The following is a 20,024-nucleotide window of genomic DNA, read 5'->3' as shown; positions in this document are numbered from 1 at the left end:
GCATTGATGGCAAAGGCGGACATCGAGTCAGCATTCCGCCTGCTGCCAGTCCATCCCGATGATTTTTGCCACTTGGGCTTTTGCTTCGAGGGTGCCTACTACATTGATCGGGCGCTGCCGATGGGTTGCGCGATATCTTGTGCCCATTTCGAATGTTTCAGCACCGTTTTGGAGTGGGCGGTGCAGTATCGGACTGGTCATGTGACCACCGCTCATTACCTTGATGATTTTTTATTTATGGGACCTGCTGGTTCTGGGACATGCAAAATGCTGCTGGCGTCGTTTGTGGCACTGTGCGAGCAGTTGGGGGTTCCCCTGGCACATGACAAGACCGAGGGCCCTGTAGCCAGGTTGACTTACCTCGGGATAGAGTTGGATACTATCAATCAATGTAGTAGGCTCCCGGAGGCTAAGGTGGCCAAGCTGTCTGGCTTGCTTCGGGAGGCCCATAAGGCCAAGAAGCTGACCCTAAGGGAGTTGCAGGTGCTAGTGGGGCACCTCAACTTCGCTTGTCGGGTGGTGGCTCCAGGTCGGGCCTTTTTGAGGCATATGTGCGCGGTGATGGCGGGGCTGCGCAGGCCATCCCACCGCGTCAGGGTCACGGCAGCTCTCCGGGAGGACATGGCTGTATGGCTCACGTTCCTTGACCAGTTCAATGGGGTGTCGTTTTGGAGGGCCCAGTTTCTAGTGGAAGCCGAGCTGCAGGTGCAATCTGACGCAGCGGGGGGCCATGGGTTTGGAATTTATTTTAAGGGGTGGTGGTGTGCCGCCAGATGGCCTGGTGGATGGGTGCAGGAGGACATCACTCGGGACTTAACGTTCCTAGAGTTTTTTCCCATTTTAGTGGCAGTGCATGTGTGGGCAGAGGAGTTTGCTTATTCTACTGTCTGCTTCTGGTGTGATAACCAGGCTGTGGTCAGGATCATTAATTCGCAGACTTCTAAGTCCCCTAGGGTTATGCGCTTGGTGAGAGCTTTTGTTCTCCAGTGCCTTTAGCTTAATGTTCTTTTTTCCGCAAGGCATGTGCCTGGAGTGTGCAACAGCATTGCCGACGCTCTCTCTCGTTTCCAGGAGGAGCGTTTCCGGCAGCTGGCTCCAGAGGCACGGCCGGACCCAGAGCCCATGCCCCTATGGCTGTGGAGCCTTGGCTCAGCACCGCCCAGGACATGATCTGGGCTTCTCTGGCAGATGCCACCAGGGTTAGTTATGCAAGGAAGATTCAAGAGTTTTTGGTTTTCCTCAGGCAGCAGCATCTTGAGGACGCGTGGCCTCTGCCTGTTGCACACCTGATGAGGTTCATTATCGCTCTCAGGGATAGGGACCTGTCAGCTCACTCAATTGCTGTCTATCTGGCCGCCCCGTCGTTTCAGGCCAGGGCTTTGGGTTGGGTTGACAACACTGCAGATTTTCGGGTTAGGAGGATGCTGGAGGGTTTGAAGCGGAGCTGTCCCAGACCCTTTGATGCCCGTAAACCAGTTACTCCTGCCATGTTGCAGGCCCTTTGTGCCGAGTTTGGGTTACTTTGTACGTCTCCATATGAGACGGTTTTGTTCAAGGCTTGTTGCCTAGTTTTGTTTTTTGGAGCTTTTCGCCCCAGTGAGGTTTTGTCCGTTTCTAAGTTTAATCCCGGGGATAGGGCCCTCCGTTGGGGTGATTGTCAGGTGGGGCCTTATCGTGTTTCTTTGTTTTTAAGGCATTCCAAGACAGATCAACGAGGTAGAGGCCAATGGGTCCATCTGCAGAAGGCGGCCATTGGCGAGATCTGCCCGGTGCGGGCTGTGGTCGCCTACCGGCGGGGGGCCCCGCAGGGGGCGGGCCCTCTCTTTCGTCATGAGAATGCCCTTCCCTTAACTGTGTATCAGTTCCGGGCAGTGTTTCACGCTGCCTTGCAGAGGCTCGGAGTTGCACCTGGTCTTTTCGGCCTGCACTCCTTTCGGATTGGTGCCGCGTCTACTGTGGCTAGGCTTGGGTTCTCGTCAGGGGCCATTAAAAGGATTGGCCGGTGGTGTTCTGGTGCCTTTCGGTATTATGTGCGTTAGGCCCGTGGGGCAGGAGGGGCCGGGGCAGTTGAGTGGCAGGTTCCCCCAGTGGTTGGGGGGACGTGTTGACTGGCGTGGCCAGCCTTCGTGTAGTGGGGACTGTCCGGAGGGGGTCCCCGGTTGTGTTGCCCAAGGGCATTTTGTGGGTGTTGACACATCGTTCATGTTGCCTTTTCTGTTTCAGGTCTCCGTCGGTCGACTCCAGTGAGGGTCCTGATCTGCAGACATTCGATTATCTTTTGGGCCCGGAAAAGAGCTTTGTCCAGCAGCTTTGGCTCCCAGTTGGGACTGGGGGGTCTTGCCAGTGTCACCTGGGTTGCCAGACGGGGCATGCGCTGGGGCCAGTTCATGCCTATGCTGCTGCACTATCTGGAATGGCATCCCCCTCCTCAGGTAATCGTGGTGCATCTAGGCGAGAATGACCTGGGCCAGAGGACATCGATGTCCTTGAGGCTGCAGGCCCGTAGGGAGTTCTCACTTCTACGTAGCTGGTTCCCGGGGATGGTTATCCTCTGGTCCAACCTTCTGCCGCGGCGAGGTTGCGCGGCGCTCATAGTGTTCGTAGGATAGACGTTACGCGGAAAAGAGTTAACGATTACCTGGGGAGGGTAGTAGTTGAGGAGGGCAGGGCAGTTATTGGGCACCCAGCGATTGGGTTTAAGGATCCTGCCCTGTTCCACAGCGATGGGGTGCATCTGTCCCCGGTCGGCAACGATTTGTTTTTGTCAGACCTGCAGCAGGGCTTGAAGGATTTTATCCTTGTGGGGAGTGGGAAGGACAAGCGCTAGGCTGTCCTCCCCTGTGGCAGGGTACGTGCGGGGCTGGGTAGGTAGGGACTTGGCTCAGTGTCTATCCAAGGCAGCAGGGTGAGGGGTAAGTCTGAACCGCTCCTATGATGCCTGACCGGCTCCAGGAGGCAGGCAGGCGAACCCCTGGCCTGGACAGACAGGAAGGCGCGGCTCGGCCGGCTATCCTGGAGTCCGGCTGCCTTGCCCCCATTGGGGGTGGCGTTGAAAGACCTAAGTTGGCGATTGACGGCTGAGGTCTCGAGCCAGGTGGTATGCCCAATGAGAATGTAGGGGGAGGCAGACGGCTAGGACCGTTTCCCCCATATTGCCCCGCACGATTGATGTTCAGTGTTATTGCCCTGCTGCAGTTGAAGTTCAATAAAGTGGCCCATTTTCCATCCAAGCCGAAGTCTGGTGTCTTTATTGCGGGTGTGGGGGTAATCAGTTTGAGATTTTCATCTTCACTCTTCCCAGAAATAATTATGCCTCCCCTATCTTGAGAATCTTAAGGTCAAGCTCCACAAGAAACTGATGACCCATTCTGAGATCCCTCATCTCTCTAGGTTGTGTTCTAAGCAAGAAGGTGGCATTTTGGGTTGTTGCACAGGCATGAGTGGAATCACAACAACAAAAAATTTGGGTGACATCTTTTGCAAAGTGTTGCCCAAGCACAAAGTCAAGGCAAGCTTCAATTTGGATTTCTACATGTGAGACTTTTGTGCAATCTCTTCCATATTTGCAAGTCTTCTGATGTGTGAAGAATGATCATTTAGCTGCCCCCTGCTCCCCAATCCCCACCCTGATCTTCCCCCTAACAGATCCTGCCACAACCATACCTGCTTCAGTGGGTGCCTGCGATCCACTGATAGGCACATGGACGTCTCCAACGCTTTGAGTTGGCAGCTCTGAAGAAAGTAATTGTAGTGCAGATTTTATGGTGCCATAACAGAACTAATGACAGTAGATCACGAGATTCGCTTCCATAGGCCCAGCATAGGACTGGGTCATAAGAGTGTTTAATACTCTTATGGGTTCTGCCTTCTGTGGGTCAGCATTGAAAAATGTCTGAAAATAGAAGTGAGTATCAAGATGCAGCCAAAGGTTAACTTCCTCTGGCAAAAGGAGCTTTCTTAGGGAGGAGTTATCTTCCTTCTGAGGAAGCTCCTTACTCTGGAGAAAGGGAATCTTTGGCCACATCTCAAGATAATTTTTGCTATCCCCAAGGAGGCACAACTCTCCATGCCAAGGTAATAATCTGGACACAGATATAACTGAAATGAATCAAGTTTAAATATTTAAAAAATGGAAATACAGGTGGGACCTCAGCATCCAATGATTTGGTATCCACTGATTTGACTCACCAGTGATACAGAGATCCTCTTCTAAATGCCTTGTTACAAGGAAAAAAGCATCAAAACCCTATTTCCTTCTTTCACACTGTTATATAATTTCTTTCCATTAGATTCAATTATTCTCCCCATCTAGTGGCTGAATGTGGTATAGCTTCTATACCAATGAATTCTGGGGGGATAATGGAGGGTCAAGAAATCTGGAAAGGGGTCTTTAACGCTATTTTTCCACTGCTTTGGTATCCACTGATTTTTTGTAATCCACTGGGGGTTCCAGAACAGAACCCCAGTGGATAACAAGGCGTGACCTGTAGTTATGAACAGAAAAATATTTCCCTGAACTTTTCATGAAAAGCTTTGTAAGTTTTCATTTTTTAAAATCCACCCTCAATCAATGTGAGCTAAACAAAATTGTTTTTAGAAAGTAGTCCTAGATGACATTAACATCAATCCAATCCAGAATTCAGTTTTAGGTCACCTGGAGGGCAGTGTACTGTCCAGTCTCCTGAAACCATCTACCTGCCCCACTCTGGTCCCGGAGGGAGGTGTGGTCCTTAACACCATTTCCTTCCTGCCCTTTTTCCACACCACTCTTTTTCCAACACCCACCAAAGGAGAAGTATGTGTTCTGCCAGGACTCCTTGCCTGCCAGGCCATCCTTATCAGCCTTCCACAGTCTTCCTAGTGACACTGCCTCTGATCAATCGGAAGATGCATGTAAGCAATTAAGAACTCTGAGTAAAGTATTTCTTAACCAAGCCTCTGCCTCCTATGTAAGTTCTGTTGATTGCAACTAACCCTGGCCGGGGGATATTTTACCATAGGAAAGGGTGCTTTTGCTGATTGCTTTGCTTTCCCCGCTCCCTTCCAACAAGTATCCCTACCTGTGGTACTTTGTAGATACTGACAAGGTTTGATATATGGATGGAGGTTTCAGTGTCAACTCCCCCAACAAGGGCCAGCAGTTTCCTCTTATCTGTGTCGCAGTTGTAATTGGTTTTTATGATTGCTCCTGTAGCAAGCAACTGTAGTGTGCTGAAATAGGTTATCCTTTTCATGTAGGAGTTGTTGGTTATGCAAAAACCCAGAGTGACATTGGGTAAAATGTCAGGATTATTGTTGATTTCAGTAACAGCAAACTGCAGGGCCATGACATGCTGAAAGTTCTTTGGTAAGATCCTGAAATGGGAATTGCATGAAGAGTTGTAAGGTTTCTTCAGAAAGGTAAACTCACCTGCTTAAAGGAAAAAAAGGGGGATGTGCAAATCTTTGTTTATTTTTCTTATAAGCAAGAAAACCTGATATAACTAGAATGAGGAGATTCAATTTTCCCAGACACCTGTAATTCCAGTTTGATGTTAACACCTGTGCTGAATTACTCTATATCAGTGGTTCTCAAATGTTTAGTACCGGGACCCACTTTTTAGCATGGGAATCTGTCAGGACCCACCAGAAGTGATGCCATGACTGGAAGTGACATCATCAAGCAGGAACATTTTTTGCACTACTAGGCTGCAATTCTACCCACACTTACCCAGGAATAAGTCCCATTTACTACCATTGTTAAAAGCATATAAACAATAGCCTGTTAAAAGAATAGATCTGTAACATTTCCCCAAATGCAGTCACATACTATGGTAGCATCTAATCTACTATATTAAAATATTGAAATGAATGGGGACCCACCTGAAATTGGCTTGCAACCCACCTAGTGGGTCCCGACCCACAGTTTGAGAAACACTGCTCTATATCTTTGAGCAGGGCTCATCACTGTTGTACTAACAATAAAAAATAAGACCTTTTCATAATAAATGAATGAATGAATGGCTTTCTTGCATTTAATAAGAAAGGGATTATTCAAATGGGGAATCCTAATTATTTTTAATGGAATCTGCTCTTTCTGGGATATACATTTCTCAGAAATAATATAATTCATGACATGACTATGACCACGATCTGCTCAGTCCTACAGCGCCGTCCTTCCCTGCTGATGGAGTCACAGGCATGCAACCCATGCCAGGCTGCAATATGTCCTTTGGCCATAATGAAGAATTGCCCCAGAAGCCTCTACATCAGCCAGAGCATTGTGAAAGCAGTTTGTTGTGAGCCTTGGCTGGACCAACCCCAATGCTGGGGATGATTCCCCCAACCAGCATCTCAAGCACGCCAGCATGGGCGCATGCAGGAGCTTAGGCAAGCCTGGAGAAGCTGTCTTTGTATCCCCTAGTCCAGTATGTCAAACTCATTTCATACAGAGGCTGAAGTTTGCATTCATCCTGCCTGCTGAGAACTAGAAGTGACATCATCAAGCAGATGATGGCCAGAAATAAGCACTTTGTTTTCACATAGATACTCATTAGCTACACATGAGAGAAGAGAAAATGTGCAAATGTTGTTTGCACTTTCAAGCTATGAGAAAGCCCAATTATCAAGCTATGAGAGCCCAATTAGAATGGGGGCCAGATAAATTGCTTCTGCGGTCCAGATTTGGACAGTGGGCCTTTGATTTGTGATTTGACCAGCCTGCCCTAGCCAGTAGCAATAGCCATAGCCCAGCACTACAAGGACAGGCCCTGCGAGACAGGAAAGGCTGGCAGAAGATGGGGCAGTCTGAGGGACACAATGAAGCCCTGGAGAGGAAGATACAAGTAAGACTAGTGATGGGGGAGTTTTGGCACTCCTGCATTGGTGGAGGAGGGAGCTGGATAGGACTGCTGGGCTGTTAATCCATTGTACAAGGTGTCACTTAGCTCGGATGAGGAAGAGCAGTTTCCCTAAGGTTTTTCCAACTAGTAGTACTTCACGGTATGGGATGGGCCTTGGCTGGAGTGCCATGGCGATCATGGAACAGTGGTCCTGTCCCATTGGAAGTTGAGATGGCTGAGATGTGGATGCACACCTGCTTGGCCCCAGAAAAGAGGCTCAGTTTGGGGAAGGATGGTGTTGAACAAACTCCTAAGTATGGGGCAAGCTGCCCACTCCTGTGCACAGCTGTCCTTTCCAGTGGACGTACTTGAGAAAAAGGTCACAATAGGAAAGGTGATACTTCTAGATCAGAAGTTGACATCAAAAGTGGTGGAATGTAACAAAAAAAATACCTTAAATTTGCTTAGGAATGTGGTTTCTAGTATTGATCATATATGCGGATTCAGGGCATTCTCAGTAGGAACTGGCAAGGTAAAATTGTACTTTGTAATAAAATGTGAACAAATTTATATTTCTCTGAATGCTTTAATGCTTTTAAAATTCATTTCAGTGTGAGAATTTCAAAAAGGTTGCTATTTTTGGCACTGCATCCATAGTTACTCTACTCCAAAATGTAGGCAGAAGTATGATACAATGTATGTTACAATGCACAGGATACAGGATTAATAAAAACACAAATTTTAAGATAACTGAAAATGTTTTGATGATACAAAAACCTGTCAGATTTCCATTTTAATCAGTACCTCTGAATTGTAGAACATTAAAAATTGAACATAAACTTTTCTGTGTTACACAGTATTATTTATTTTACGTATGTTTCTAGAAATAATATGTAGGATGGTTGGATGGTACCTCCCCATGGTTTCAAAGAGACAGGTGTGTTTGCATGTGTGTACAAGCAAGACCTAAAGTACATTGCCCCATGATGCTTTTGTGTGATAGGTCAAAGGTCATCTACCATGTGCTCATGCACTTATCATGCAAATGAGGAGGGGGCTTGAAACATATTAGCTCTTCCCATGTTCTCATGTTTTTGCACATGACATAAAGCAAGATTTGAGATGAATTCCTCTTGAGTTCCATCTTAAGAGTTGGACTTTAGAGATAAGCCTGTCATGACTGGTGATGGCCAAGTGATCCTGATCACTTTGAATTTGATGAAAAGTGATTCAGTTTGTTCTTGTCTAGATAAAGTGGCTCGCTCCTATTGTTGCCTTCTCTGCAGTTAGTTTCTAAGAAAGGATTGCTTGTGTTACAAACTACTACAGTGGTTCCCAATCTTATTGATACCACAACCAGCCTCCAAGGTGGGTTGTGATGCTCTCAGTGGTGCCTGGAAGGCCTATTCAGGGTTGCCCTGAGCTGGCAACCCACTCTACTGGCCTCCACAGGCCCCAAAATGGCCTGCAGAAGCCTCCAAAAGCCACTTCCAGTTTTCAAAGGCAAACTAGAAGTTTTGGGAGCTTGTGTGGGCCATTCGGAGGCCCGTGGAGGCAACTAGAGAGGGTCATCGGACTGGTGTGACTCAGACAAACCCTGCAGGGTCACTATTGCCTCTGGAATGGCTTCTATTTGGAGTTATTTGGATGCGAGTGTGAACAGGAGGACCCACCTCACATGAGCTTGTGAGGTTGACACAACAGTGGGTTGCGACACACAGTTTGGGAAAGGCTGCTCTACTGAATTATTTCATATAATTTCTTTTCTTAAAGAACTGGTCTCTGGTGTTCATATGTGGCCTCAACAAAATAATGTACATTTTAGGGGCAAAAATACAAAGGAGCAGTCCTGCACTGGAGGCCAAAATGGAGAAGATCTCCACAGCCACCACATATTTGCCTTTTGTACTCAGATAGCCTGGGAAAAAGGACACCCACACGCTGCAAAAGACCAACATGCTGAAGGTGATGAACTTGGCTTCATTGAAAGTGTCAGGCAGCTTCCTGGCTAAGAAGGCTATGGTGAAGCTGATGACGGCCTGAAAGCCCATGTAGCCCAAAACAAGGTAAAACATGGTGTCTGAGCCCTCATTACATACCATTATGATCTGCCTAGGTAGAGAGAACATGTCAAGGTGTGGGAATGGGGGAGAAGTGCACAGCCAGATTGCACTGAGTCCAACTTGAACAATAAAAAAAGCAAAGATAATGGAAGTAGATAGTCTTTTCCCCACCCATTTCCTCATTTTGTTTCCTGGGGTTGTGGCTGTGAACGCAAGAATGACAGTGATGGTTTTGCCCAACACACAAGATAGAGCAAGAGAAAAGGCATTTCCAAAAGCAGGCTGTCGAAGAAGGCAGGTCATCTTGCCAGGTCGTCCGATGAACAGGAAGGAGCAAAGGAAGCAGAGCAAAAGGGAGATGAGCAGAAGGTAAGTAAAATCCCGATTGTTGGCTCTGACGATGGGCGTGTCTCGATGTGTGATAAAAGTTACAAGCACGAAGCCTGTGAGCAGAGTGAAAGCAAGTGCAGTGGAGCCCAAACTGAGACCTAAAATTCCATCATATGCCAGGTAGGTGATGCCTTTGGGAATGCAGTGGCTTTGATCTTTGACAGGATACTTACCTACAGTGCATTTGTCGCAGTGATAAGCATCTGAAAAAAGGAGACAATTTGAGAAGATCGGTGACATTTTCAACCCACTGGTGACCCAATCCTACCTGTGTGATATGCCAGGGGACCATGAGGCATGGCTGTCATGCCATGGATGCCAGCCTCTTCACCTGTCTGTGGTGTGCTGCTACCAGTATAAGGCCTACTGGTCCCCACATCCCCAGCAGTGCTTCACATACATGCCAGTTTCTGCTAGTCGACTCACTGAGATTTCCCTTTCTGGACCAGGAATGGTGCTACTCAGAGGCTTTACTACATGAAAAATGATGTCAAATAGAAATTTGAAAGAATGCCAACGAGAAGGGTAACCCCCTTTTTTATTCAATGTCCCCATATATTTCCTGAAGCTCCTGAGTCACCTACCTGTATAATTTGACACAGTCCCTTCAGGGCACTGCAGACAGTCATAGCAGCAGGATGGTTCTCCCTCACGAGCCTTCCTGTGGTATCCAGGTCGACATCTCTCCGAGCAGGCAGAATGTGGCAACTTCTGACCATAATGTGAAGCAAATGCAGTTTAACTTTATTGAATGTACCTGTGCATTTAAGCACATCGTACCCTATGTTGATTGTGCCTTCGTCAAATGTATTCCGGTCATTGTCATCCCTGGATAGTCACATCTAGTTTGTGTTTGTGTGTGTGCGTGTGTGTGTGTCCCTTTTTTGGCATCCCACCAAAGCTGGGCAAAAAGCAAAATACCTGTATAAATACCTGTATAAAATACCTGTATAAATACCTGTATTTAAATGTAACTGGGCAGCAACCCCCATTTTATATATGCTAAGCCTCTTATCCCAGCCCTAACTCTACCTTGGTGTTTTAAAAATAAAAATAAAAAAACACATCAAATATAAGTATACTTATATTGGGACACAAATGTTCAGGGTACAAAAACAACAGACACAAATGTCCAATAACAGCATGGGTTTGACTGGGGCATAGCTATCCAGGATACAATGGCCCTGTCATTTAAAATGATATACAGGTGCCACAGTTTATACACTGGTTTTTTATCTCAATGAGAATGGGCGGGGGGCAATTCAAAGTCGCACACACCTTTGCCCCGTGATGGTGTCTGCCTCTGTTTCAAGGTACAGAAACATTGCAAAAAAGCTGTGTGTTGCATAGCCACAGAAGTAGCCCTGGAGCCATGGAAGAGGCTCTGAAGATTGTGCGCCTTGCGCAGGAACAGAAAGACTCCTTGGAGCCCCTGAGCCATCAAAGAGGCAAGCGCAGAAAACTCCAAAAAAATCAGTGAGAATCTTGTGGGGAGAGGGGAAGCTAAGGGAGAAACCCCTGTAGCCAGAAGTGGTGCAGCAAAGAGGATCGCTCTCCCTCCCTCCCTCTCTCTCTCACACACACACACAGTAGTAACAGAGGGGGATTGCTTTAAAAAACCCACATTTTCCAGGCACCCTCTGCCAAATTCCCCCCTCCTTCAGACTAAGCTCCTGCAGGCTCTCTGTGGTGTAGCCTACATAAGCAAAACAGCCCAGCAAGCAAGTCTTCCCAGCAATCCCAAGCATTAGATTTAGGCTACAATCCTCTCCACACTTTCCAGAGAGTAAGCCCCATTGACTAGAATGGGACTTACTTCTGAGTAGACATGGGCTCTGAGGCTGTAATTTGTGTAAAATCACGTGTTTCTGGTTGATTTGGCACAACGTGGATTTCCCCAATTGTGGAACTTCAGGGAACGAAACCCCTGCACATAAAAAAGTTCCACCTTTACAAACATAAATGGAAATGAAATACCTACAGTTGCTTTAGGAACCTTATTGGAGGGCTGCTGTACAGTTATTTGGGGCAATGTCTTCCACTTAGCCCATGGAATCTTGCAAGAAAAATTTCATTTCAAAATGTCTCTTTCTGCCCTCATTCTGATGGTGCCCGTCTTAAGCTGTTTCTGCCCATTGTTTCTGCAACAGGGACCAACTGTGTACACCTGTGGGCTGGGCAGAACTGAGTTAAAGCCAGATGACACAACAGAATGGTTAGGAAGCTATTCTTCGTAACTATGACCTCTTCTGGTTTTGCCTTCAAAACAGACAGCCCAGCCATGCACAGATTTTCCAAATCCCTGTAGCAGAATATATGTAGATTCTTGGAGTCCTGTAAACTAGCCTCACTCCACTGCAGATGAAACAGAATTAGCCAACCCCCATCCTTGGAATGTTTAATGTTTGTCTGAAATGACAAACGTATTATGCTGTACCCAGGTATACAACATATATCTAGGAACATATTCATCTGGGTTCAGGTGCATGAATCGATGCACCTGATTTACAAAACTACAATCTAGGTGTACTGTATACAGACTGCACCTACAATGAATGGAATGTGAGTAATGGTTTCTAGGTGCAGGCTAAGGATTATTTTACCAGGACATAATTTGTTGCTGTCATCCTTCAGTCTCGGAAGACTATGGTATTGCGCTCTGAATAGTGGCTCTGGAACAGAGTGTCCTCTCCAGTGCGCAAAGCCTGGGTAAAGTAGATATGGAGGATAGACAGTTACCCATGCAGAAAATCCCCCCTCTCCACGTCGCTGAAATGGTCCAATGGAAAGGCAGAGGCCAATACGGTTGGTTCCAGCGGCGTCACAGGAGTTGCCAGAACGTGACTGTGTTTGGCCATGAACTACCTCAGGGACTCCAGCTCTGGATTTTGCCTCGAGGTTGACTCCTGAAGCCTTTTCCATAACTGGATGTAGCCCCAAGGCAGTGGAGGTTTTGGATCAGAGTTATCCTTCTCTCAGATGAGCTGCCTTCCCAGGCTAATGAGTCCCATCTACCCGGTGGCTGTTTAGTCACCTCTTACGACAAGTACAGCCAAACTGAGGGCCTATTCTTATCCCCCAGCCCCCAGGGGTTCAGGACAGAATACAGTGTAACATAAGACTAACTCAAGACTGGGGTACAAAAATAGGCAGGAACATTTCAGCTCAGATTCTGCTTCAGTATTTTGGGGTGTTGACACATTGATCTCTGCTGATAGCCAGACTGTGGGCAGAATCCTAACCAGGTCTACTCAGAAGTAAGACCTCTTTTGTTCAATGGGGCTTACTCTAAGGAAAGTGCTGCTAGGATTGCAGCCTTAGGTAAGCAGCAATAAGTTGGCAAGGACCAAAGAATGTGGTACCTGTGATCTAAGTTGCAGGCTAAGCCAACAACCATATACCAGAATTAGGGTGCTTCAGTACAGGCCTCCCCCTCCTTACCGGCAAGAGTCCTGTTCCTGAACCCAACATGGATACAGGAGATGCCCCAAGGAACTTGAAGGGGGGGCCGAATGGGGGTGCCCATTTCCTTGGATACGTGAAACCCTGGATATGGGATCTGCTGATACAGCCCCCCCCCTGTATATTATTTGGAGTTTGCACCCTCAACTCTTGTTATATTCATCAGAATCTTTTCAACAGAGCCAGTTGCTGACAATACAAGTTAGTAACTTCATACGTGTGAGATGCCTTGGCAGTGATAGTGGAAAAGTGGTTATCAGAGTCAGAGGTGTGAAAGAAAAGAAATTACTTAGGGAATCGGAATCTGGATCGCTCACCTTGTTGAATTTGCCGGGCCAGATAATGGCATCTCCCTTCATAGTGAAGCTTTGGTTCAAGGAAGCCTGGGAATCTATTCTTCCAACTCTCAGTCGGCCGAAGGATTTGTTTGGGAAAGCCACCAAGTTCAGAATGTCAAATCCACTGTTGAATTCCATGATCTCATTGAAAAAGATCTCATGCCCAGCACTGTTGTTAAAATGGACTTTTCTCAAAAATGGGTGAAGCTAGATGGGAAGATCACACTTCAGGATTTCCACAGCCAGGGCAAAGGCGTGCAGGCATGGAAGGATTTTTCACACCCTAAGATTTCCAGTCCCTTTTGCATTTTTTATCCAAGATGAATTCATGCTACAAAACTTCTCTTTTCCAGAGAAACTAAAGATCCCGTTACAGAATTTCCTCCCTGAGCTCTGAAAAAAACTTCTCCATGTTCCTGACTTCAGTTCTTTGCACATTTTCACACTTAGACACACACACCAGGGATGTATGTTGTGGGGTGTCAGGTGAGGCAGAACTGCCTGTTGGAGTCCACAGAAAATCATTGCGGCCCCCTCTAAAAGGGGGGGGGAGATTCTCCACCCACTTTCTCCAAAGTAAGCCGTTGGAGAGCTTGTGCCATCATAGGAGAAAATGTAACAATTATTAGTAGAATCTGTCAGGGCGGTTCTGCGTCAGCTGCCACCCAACACCACACATTCCTCTCTCTCTCTCACCCACATTGAGAAAGTCCAAGCACTTGCATCTCTTATACTTCACTATCAGCCCAATTCTAACCCACGCTGGAATGGGGAGGCCAACTGGCCTGTCCCACATCCAGAGTAGGGTTGGGGCAGCCTGCAGCTCAGCCTGGGGCAAGGGGAATACATTACCCCAGGTAATACTGCAGCAGCCCCAATGGGGCTACTGTGATCTGCACCACCTAAAGAGGTGGCACAGATCCGAGCAACCCACGGCTGCTCCGGGTCACCCAGGACTTTGGATTCGGAAAAGTGCCAAATCCAGGCCCCACCTCCTGCTCGTCCACGACCCACCTGCAGGCCCGCCAGCCCTCCGCCCACTCCAGAATGCCTCCTTCCTGCCTGCCCTCCCCAAGCCCCCATGCCAGCCTGACTCAGCCAGTGCTAACCTACATTTCCTCCAGCACAATGGCGCTGGAGGCAGCCCTCAGTGACTGGCACAAGTCCATGTGCCAGCCCAAGGGCTGTTTTGGATTGTGCCATATGTTCTTTAAAGGAAATTGTTGCACCTTCTGGTAAAATGAGAATTCAATACGCAGTATACTACAGTGAGCAAAATGACAGAAAATACCAAATGGCTGATAGAAATTCAGGAGTAACATCCAACAACTCAGCAGAACGGATCTGTGCTAGCCAGCAATGAGAACAATACCAGTCTGGAAGAGCCAAGTTAGAGTGAAATTGAAAGTTTAAACACCACAACTTGGTCCCAATCCAGATTAACACCTTTCCCATCTATTAGTATTAGTATTAGTAGTAGTAGTAGTAGTAGTAGTAGTAGTAGTAGTATTAGTATTAATAGTATTCCTATTTACTATTTACTTTACTCATTTGTTATTTATTTTACTTGCTCACCGAAGCCCCAATGATACAATGAACACGACTTTTATTGTTACCTCCCATGACTGCATGGTCTGAAGTTCCCAACTAGGGGTTTCTTTCAACATTTGCAGCCAGGATGATTGAATGGCATGTAAGGCATGTGCCAAGGCGTAGACTGCATTATAGATACTGTAGCTCTGGTCAGACATGCTCATTTCAAACACAGTCCTAGGAAGAGTCTCTAACTTTTCCTTCCATGTGCAGCGTTGAATGTAAAGTAATTTCCTGAAATTATTTTTCCTACAGTTAAATGCATCAGACCAGAAGTCCTTCATAAACTCAGACTCTTCTTGCTGGTAAGGGTTATATCTTTGAAGGAAGTCCTCAAATCCTGGCACATTCCTTTTATGAGTCGCTATGGACAGGGAGCCATGGAAGGATTTGACATCTGTTTCAAGGAAAAATGACTTTGAAGTTATTTCCCATCGAGGAGTCGTGATCCAAACCTTCCCTAGTGGTATGATATTTTCATAAAAATGTAGCGCCCTTTGCAAACCATACATATAATTTCCATCCCCGTATACAACAATCACATTGGCTTTCGTCTTAATAAGAATTGGCATCACTTCCCATTTAGTAAGCAAAAGGTGAAACGATGAAATTAAGCCGTGGAGAGAGAATAACGGCATCTTTTCTGTGAAGGCAACACAGATGCCGTTCCAGCTGAACATGGATTTCAAGCTTTGTTCAAACTCTTTTCCACTATCGTCATTGGAAACAATTAGGCCAATCCAAGTCCACTGGAAATATCTTAAGATCCTCACTATTCCTTCACTTTGAGAAGCTTCATTTGGGGCCATTTGGTACAAAAAAGGGAATTGAACCTTGTCTCTCAGTCTTTGGTGAAGTGAGCCATAACCAAACTGAATGGGGTGGGAGGAGGAACAAGACTTCATTCATTACAGAAAGATACAACAACCCTTGCTAGAAATCAGAGCTCTTCAGTTATGCATCCAAAACGATGGAAACTTCTGCAGAGAGAGCTTAGAAGATACATCTCTTTGCTGAGCTTCGTTTGCCAAACTGTGGCTAAATAGGGGCCCAATCCTATGCTTCCCTAGCACCCGGGGCTACAACAGTGCCGAAATGGCTACCACTGTATCCTGTCGAGCCAGGGAAGTAGCCCCAGGTCTCTTCAGGGTAAGGGAACAAACAATATGAACCCTATAGTACCTGTAGAACCCTATAGTGATTTTCAACCAGTGTGCTGCGGCACATTGATGTGCCACAAATGGTCCTCTGGTGTGTCACAGAAGTTTGATGGATCATTTATTAGAGGAGGTAATTCATTAGTGGGGCTATTTGGGGATGTGATCTCCCCTACCAGCAGCATGGTGTGACTTGTCCAAAAAAAAATAAAAAAATGATGGTGTGTCTTGACAATTTTAGTGTCTTATCAGTGTGCTGTGAGATGAAAAAGGCTGAAAATCACTGCTAGAGTAGAATACTCCAACAGGAAAACCTGAATAAGTGCACAACCCTATGCATGTCTACTCAGAAGTTCCATTGAGATCAATGGAACTGACTCTCAGGAAAATGTGCATAGGATTCCAGCCCAAGAGAGTTTTTCATAGTCTATGTCATCATGCAACTCTACCTTGTTTGTGTGTGTGTGTGTGTGTGTGTGTGTGTGTGTGTGTGTGTGTGTGAGAGAGAGAGAGAGAGAGAGAGAGAGAGAGAGAGAGAGAGAGAGAGAGAGAGAGAGACTATTGTAGTTTGTGGAAACTGTGTGTCAATGGTAAATTGCTGATGCTTCATCCCACAAACCCCTACCTGTGGAATCTTGTAGAGATCGAGCATGGTAGCTGTCTGGATAGAAGCTTCAGAATTGAGTCCTCCAATGACTACTGACGTACTGGGTTCCTTTCCACACTTGAAATTGGGAAAGCTGTCTTTTTCCGTTGTCAGCAGGGACAGAAGGACATCACAGCTTAATCTGGCTTGGAAGGCATTATCGTAGATGTGGAAGCCCAGAGTGACATTGGGCATGAGGCTTGCATCCCTGTTGATTTCCTCTACAGCAAATAGCAAAGCCAAGGCATGCTGGTAATTCTTTATCTCTGACCTGCATGAAAATAAGTCGTTTTCAATTGCTTACGTTAGTAGCCAATTAGTAGTCCCATCCTGCCCCCCCCCCACACTCCCCCAGTTCGCAAAGCACAGGGAGAGTTGCAAATGTAAAGTTTTTTGGGGGAAATGTTGAAGAACAAAGAAGCTTAGGTGCTGCCAGAAGGAAGAGGAAGATGTTAGGAAGATAACATAAGACTCTCATGTTATCTGTGCAAGTCTGCTCTTCCATTGTCACTGTCTTCCATTTCTGGTTCATTGTCACTGTCGCAGAAATTATTTGTGAAAGTGTGCATGGCTTGACCACAGTCAGGACTAAAGTTATGACATTAAAGCTGCAATCCTAACCACACTTTCTTGAGACTAAGTCCCATTGAACAAAATAGGACTTACTTCTGAGTAGACCTGGTTAGGACCTATCCAACTCTCCAGCTCCAATGCAGCCCAAAGGTAAGAAATGTTCCCTTACATAAAGGAAGCCTCTGTGACTGCCTTCCCACAATAGGATGCAGCACATACCCCATTGGCTGCACCAGCAGTGGTAAATTGGGTTGGATTGAGGTCTAAGTTTGGTTCTGAAATGCTGAAGCTTATGCTATGATGATCAACCTCCTACATACATGCAAACTTACCTGGCTCTATGAAAACCAGGATTGGGGGGTAAGTATGTGAAGGACACTCCTCGATCTGTAACAATTTGTACAGACAAAACTGCACCAATGACATGGTCTCCTGGCTTTAAATAATCACGTGAATATCTGTCAGTTGTTGCTTCACAAACTTCATCTGAGGTTTCACTGATGGCCTGGGGCAGCAGTAGAAACAACAGCTGGAGCAGCATTTTAGGTCTCTGCAATCTGTTTCTGCCGTGAAGCTTTCATGCACACTCCAAGCAACTACAGTAATTGATAAGGCATAATCTATCTGTTAGACTGAACACAGTCATCATATTATAGGTTATTCAAGACTGGTAATGGCAGAGCCCAGCAATGCCAGCATTTATCAGAAACATCACTGTTTATGCCATTTCATGATTACGTTCTACAACTGATGAATCTGTTTTTTGTTTATGACCCTGGAAAATTGCTTCTCAAAATCCCTGGGGAGGGGGATTTGCATGGCAGGGAATTAATCACATAACTGTTAATTATAGGGGAGATAATTGCCACTCTCTCTCTTTGCCTCTTTCTCAGATACTCTGTGTTGTAGAGCAGATAAAGGAAGATTTTGTGTAGTAACTTCAGTTAAGGCCTTTCTGCTCATTGGGAGGTGTGAAGACAAGCATCCTGTGTCTGGCTAGCCAGATGTTCAATAGTGCCCAAACTACAAGTTCTTGAATTTGAGAGCTCTACCTTTGTCCCTGATATTTTGTACTCAGAAAATATTCCACCTCTACAAATGGAGGCCCTTGGGAACATGGTGCTAACATGCATTTGGGTCACCCTTTTCAAAGCCTGCTGTGCAAAAGCAACTTTAAGAAGCACGAGAAAGTGATGTTATTAGTTTTTCTCCATTACTCTGTCTACTATTCAGACAGAGTAGTTCGGTAGTTCGGTAGTTCAGTAGTTCGGTAGTTTGGTAGTTCAGTTGGGTAGTTCGGTAGTATCAGGACAATCAGCAATTGTCCTGGACCTGGAAGCAATTGTCCAGGTCTGAGAAGAGACCTGGAAGCAATCTGTGTGGCTCTGTGTGTGTCTGCGTCCGTGTCCAGAGAGGGCAGTGCTGCTGACCAGAGGCGTATTTGGCCCCTTTGGTATCTGGGGCCCTGACTTGCGATGTCACCTCCTGGACATACCTGAACTGGAAGCAATTGTGACGTGATGACATCACTGCCGATTACTTCCAGGTTACAGCATGCTCAGAGAGGCTGAGTGCCGCTCTGAGCGTCCTACTGCTTTTTCCACCATTCTGAGTCCTGCAACCCCTCTTGCAAGCACTCAGAGTGGTTGTGTGCCAATCTGAGCATCCAATGGCTTCTTTGGCCTTTTTTCTTCCAAAAAGAGGGAGGAAAGCGAAAAAGCCATCAGCCGCTCAGAGCAGTGCGTAACAGTCCTGAGTGTCCATGGTGCAGAAGCTACTGCTGTGGCAAGGAGGCCCTCAATCACTCTGAATGCCTGTGAATGATCCCCTGGCTTGACACCCCTCAAGGTGTGGTACCCAGGGCCCTGTATCCCCTGGCCCTGCCTTAGCTACACTACTATTGCTGACAGAGAGCACATTCCATGCTATGGGCTGGGGGGGAGGGGGAACCAGACAGCCCAGGCGAGGTAAACCAGACAGCCCAGGCGATGCCACTTCAGCCTGTGGTGTGGCATCAAGGAAGCTCCAAACTGCATCATGCACAGCTTAACAAGTCAAGAAGCTTTGGAGGTTGAATTTGTTGTAGTTACTTATGGGGGTCTCAGCCAGCACCCCTGAGCTAAGAAGTCTCTGGAGAAGTTATTTGGGCCTCTTTGACCAATCCTTCTGCCTCATGCTATCCCTTTCCAAAACCCAACTGCGACATGACACCGGCTGCTTCGTTTTGAAAGGAGGCATCCTGAAATCTGCAGGGAGCCTTCCCCTTCTCCCAAGACCAAGCACGGCCACAGCCCCAATCTGACATTGCAAAGATGGCTTGCTATTATACTGCAGACGCTGTATGCCTTGTCACTTACAGCCAGGGACTATTCCAATAGAGTTTAATGAACACAGTTAGGAAGTAGCTGCCTTCTACAGCTGTGCCAATATTTCCTATTTTTCTGTTAAGTATCTCAAGATCCTTTCTGATCTTTCATCAATGTCCAGCCTATAATGAAACACTGGACATGTCTCCCCATCCTTTAACTAGGAGCTAGCAAGGGCAACTGCCCCAAGTCGTAAGTTCCATCACCTTAAAAAGTACTGTCTCTTGCTGCAATAGGTATGGCTTGAAGAAGACCCCAGTAGCCTCCATCAACAGTTTGGGGGTGAAAAGTCACTTGCTATCTGACTTTCTGGCGCATTCACTCAATCAAATTTCCAACTTCTGGTGGACTCTGAAGTCCCCTAGGGAGTCCAAAGATCCCCAAACTTGAGCTCAAAAAGTCACAGCTGCAGATTCCCTAATAAGACACGCATAGCTGACCCAATACTCCACTGCACTCAACATGCAGTGCTACGGGTTTTTGAAAATGTTCTTCCTAAAAACTAGTGAGGGAGTTGTACAGGTACATGAATCTGTAAGATGACTGACTCTGCTGCACCCATTGCCAAGAAGTCAACCAGAGAATGGGTTATAGTACAAATGACTATCCTATACC

The 20,024-nt window shown here is 46.6% G+C and overlaps 1 protein-coding gene across 1 annotated transcript; it reads right to left on the bottom strand.

The window, feature by feature from the left end:
* Nucleotides 1–8,566: 8,566 nt before the first annotated feature.
* On the bottom strand, nt 8,567–17,469 carry LOC136652455 (vomeronasal type-2 receptor 26-like). The gene is made up of 3 exons (XM_066629397.1): nt 17,376–17,469; nt 16,533–16,691; nt 8,567–9,477 (listed from the first exon to the last, which is right to left on the bottom strand). Exons 1-3 carry the CDS (start codon nt 17,467–17,469, stop codon nt 8,567–8,569), a joined length of 1,164 nt encoding a protein of 387 aa, XP_066485494.1.
* Nucleotides 17,470–20,024: the final 2,555 nt, after the last annotated feature.

Source organism: Tiliqua scincoides, chromosome 5 (genome assembly GCF_035046505.1).
Source record: "Tiliqua scincoides isolate rTilSci1 chromosome 5, rTilSci1.hap2, whole genome shotgun sequence".
NCBI lineage: Eukaryota > Metazoa > Chordata > Lepidosauria > Squamata > Scincidae > Tiliqua > Tiliqua scincoides.
The sequence above is the reverse complement of the archived record's forward strand: the minus strand, read 5'-3'. Positions and strand labels throughout refer to the sequence as shown.

What these genes read in the sequence shown, in the direction of transcription:
- LOC136652455 (XM_066629397.1), bottom strand. Translation starts at nt 17,469, where the DNA reads ATGTCATTGGTGCAGTTTTGTCTGTACAAATTGTTACAGATCGAGGAG. An exon ending in CCTGGTTTTCATAGAGCCAG is followed by an intron (nt 16,692 to 17,375) that starts GTAAGTTTGCAT and finishes TATTTGCTGTAG; the next exon opens with AGGAAATCAACAGGGATGCA. An exon ending in CAAGTGTGGAAAGGAACCCA is followed by an intron (nt 9,478 to 16,532) that starts GTACGTCAGTAG and finishes TCCTTTTTTCAG; the next exon opens with ATGCTTATCACTGCGACAAA.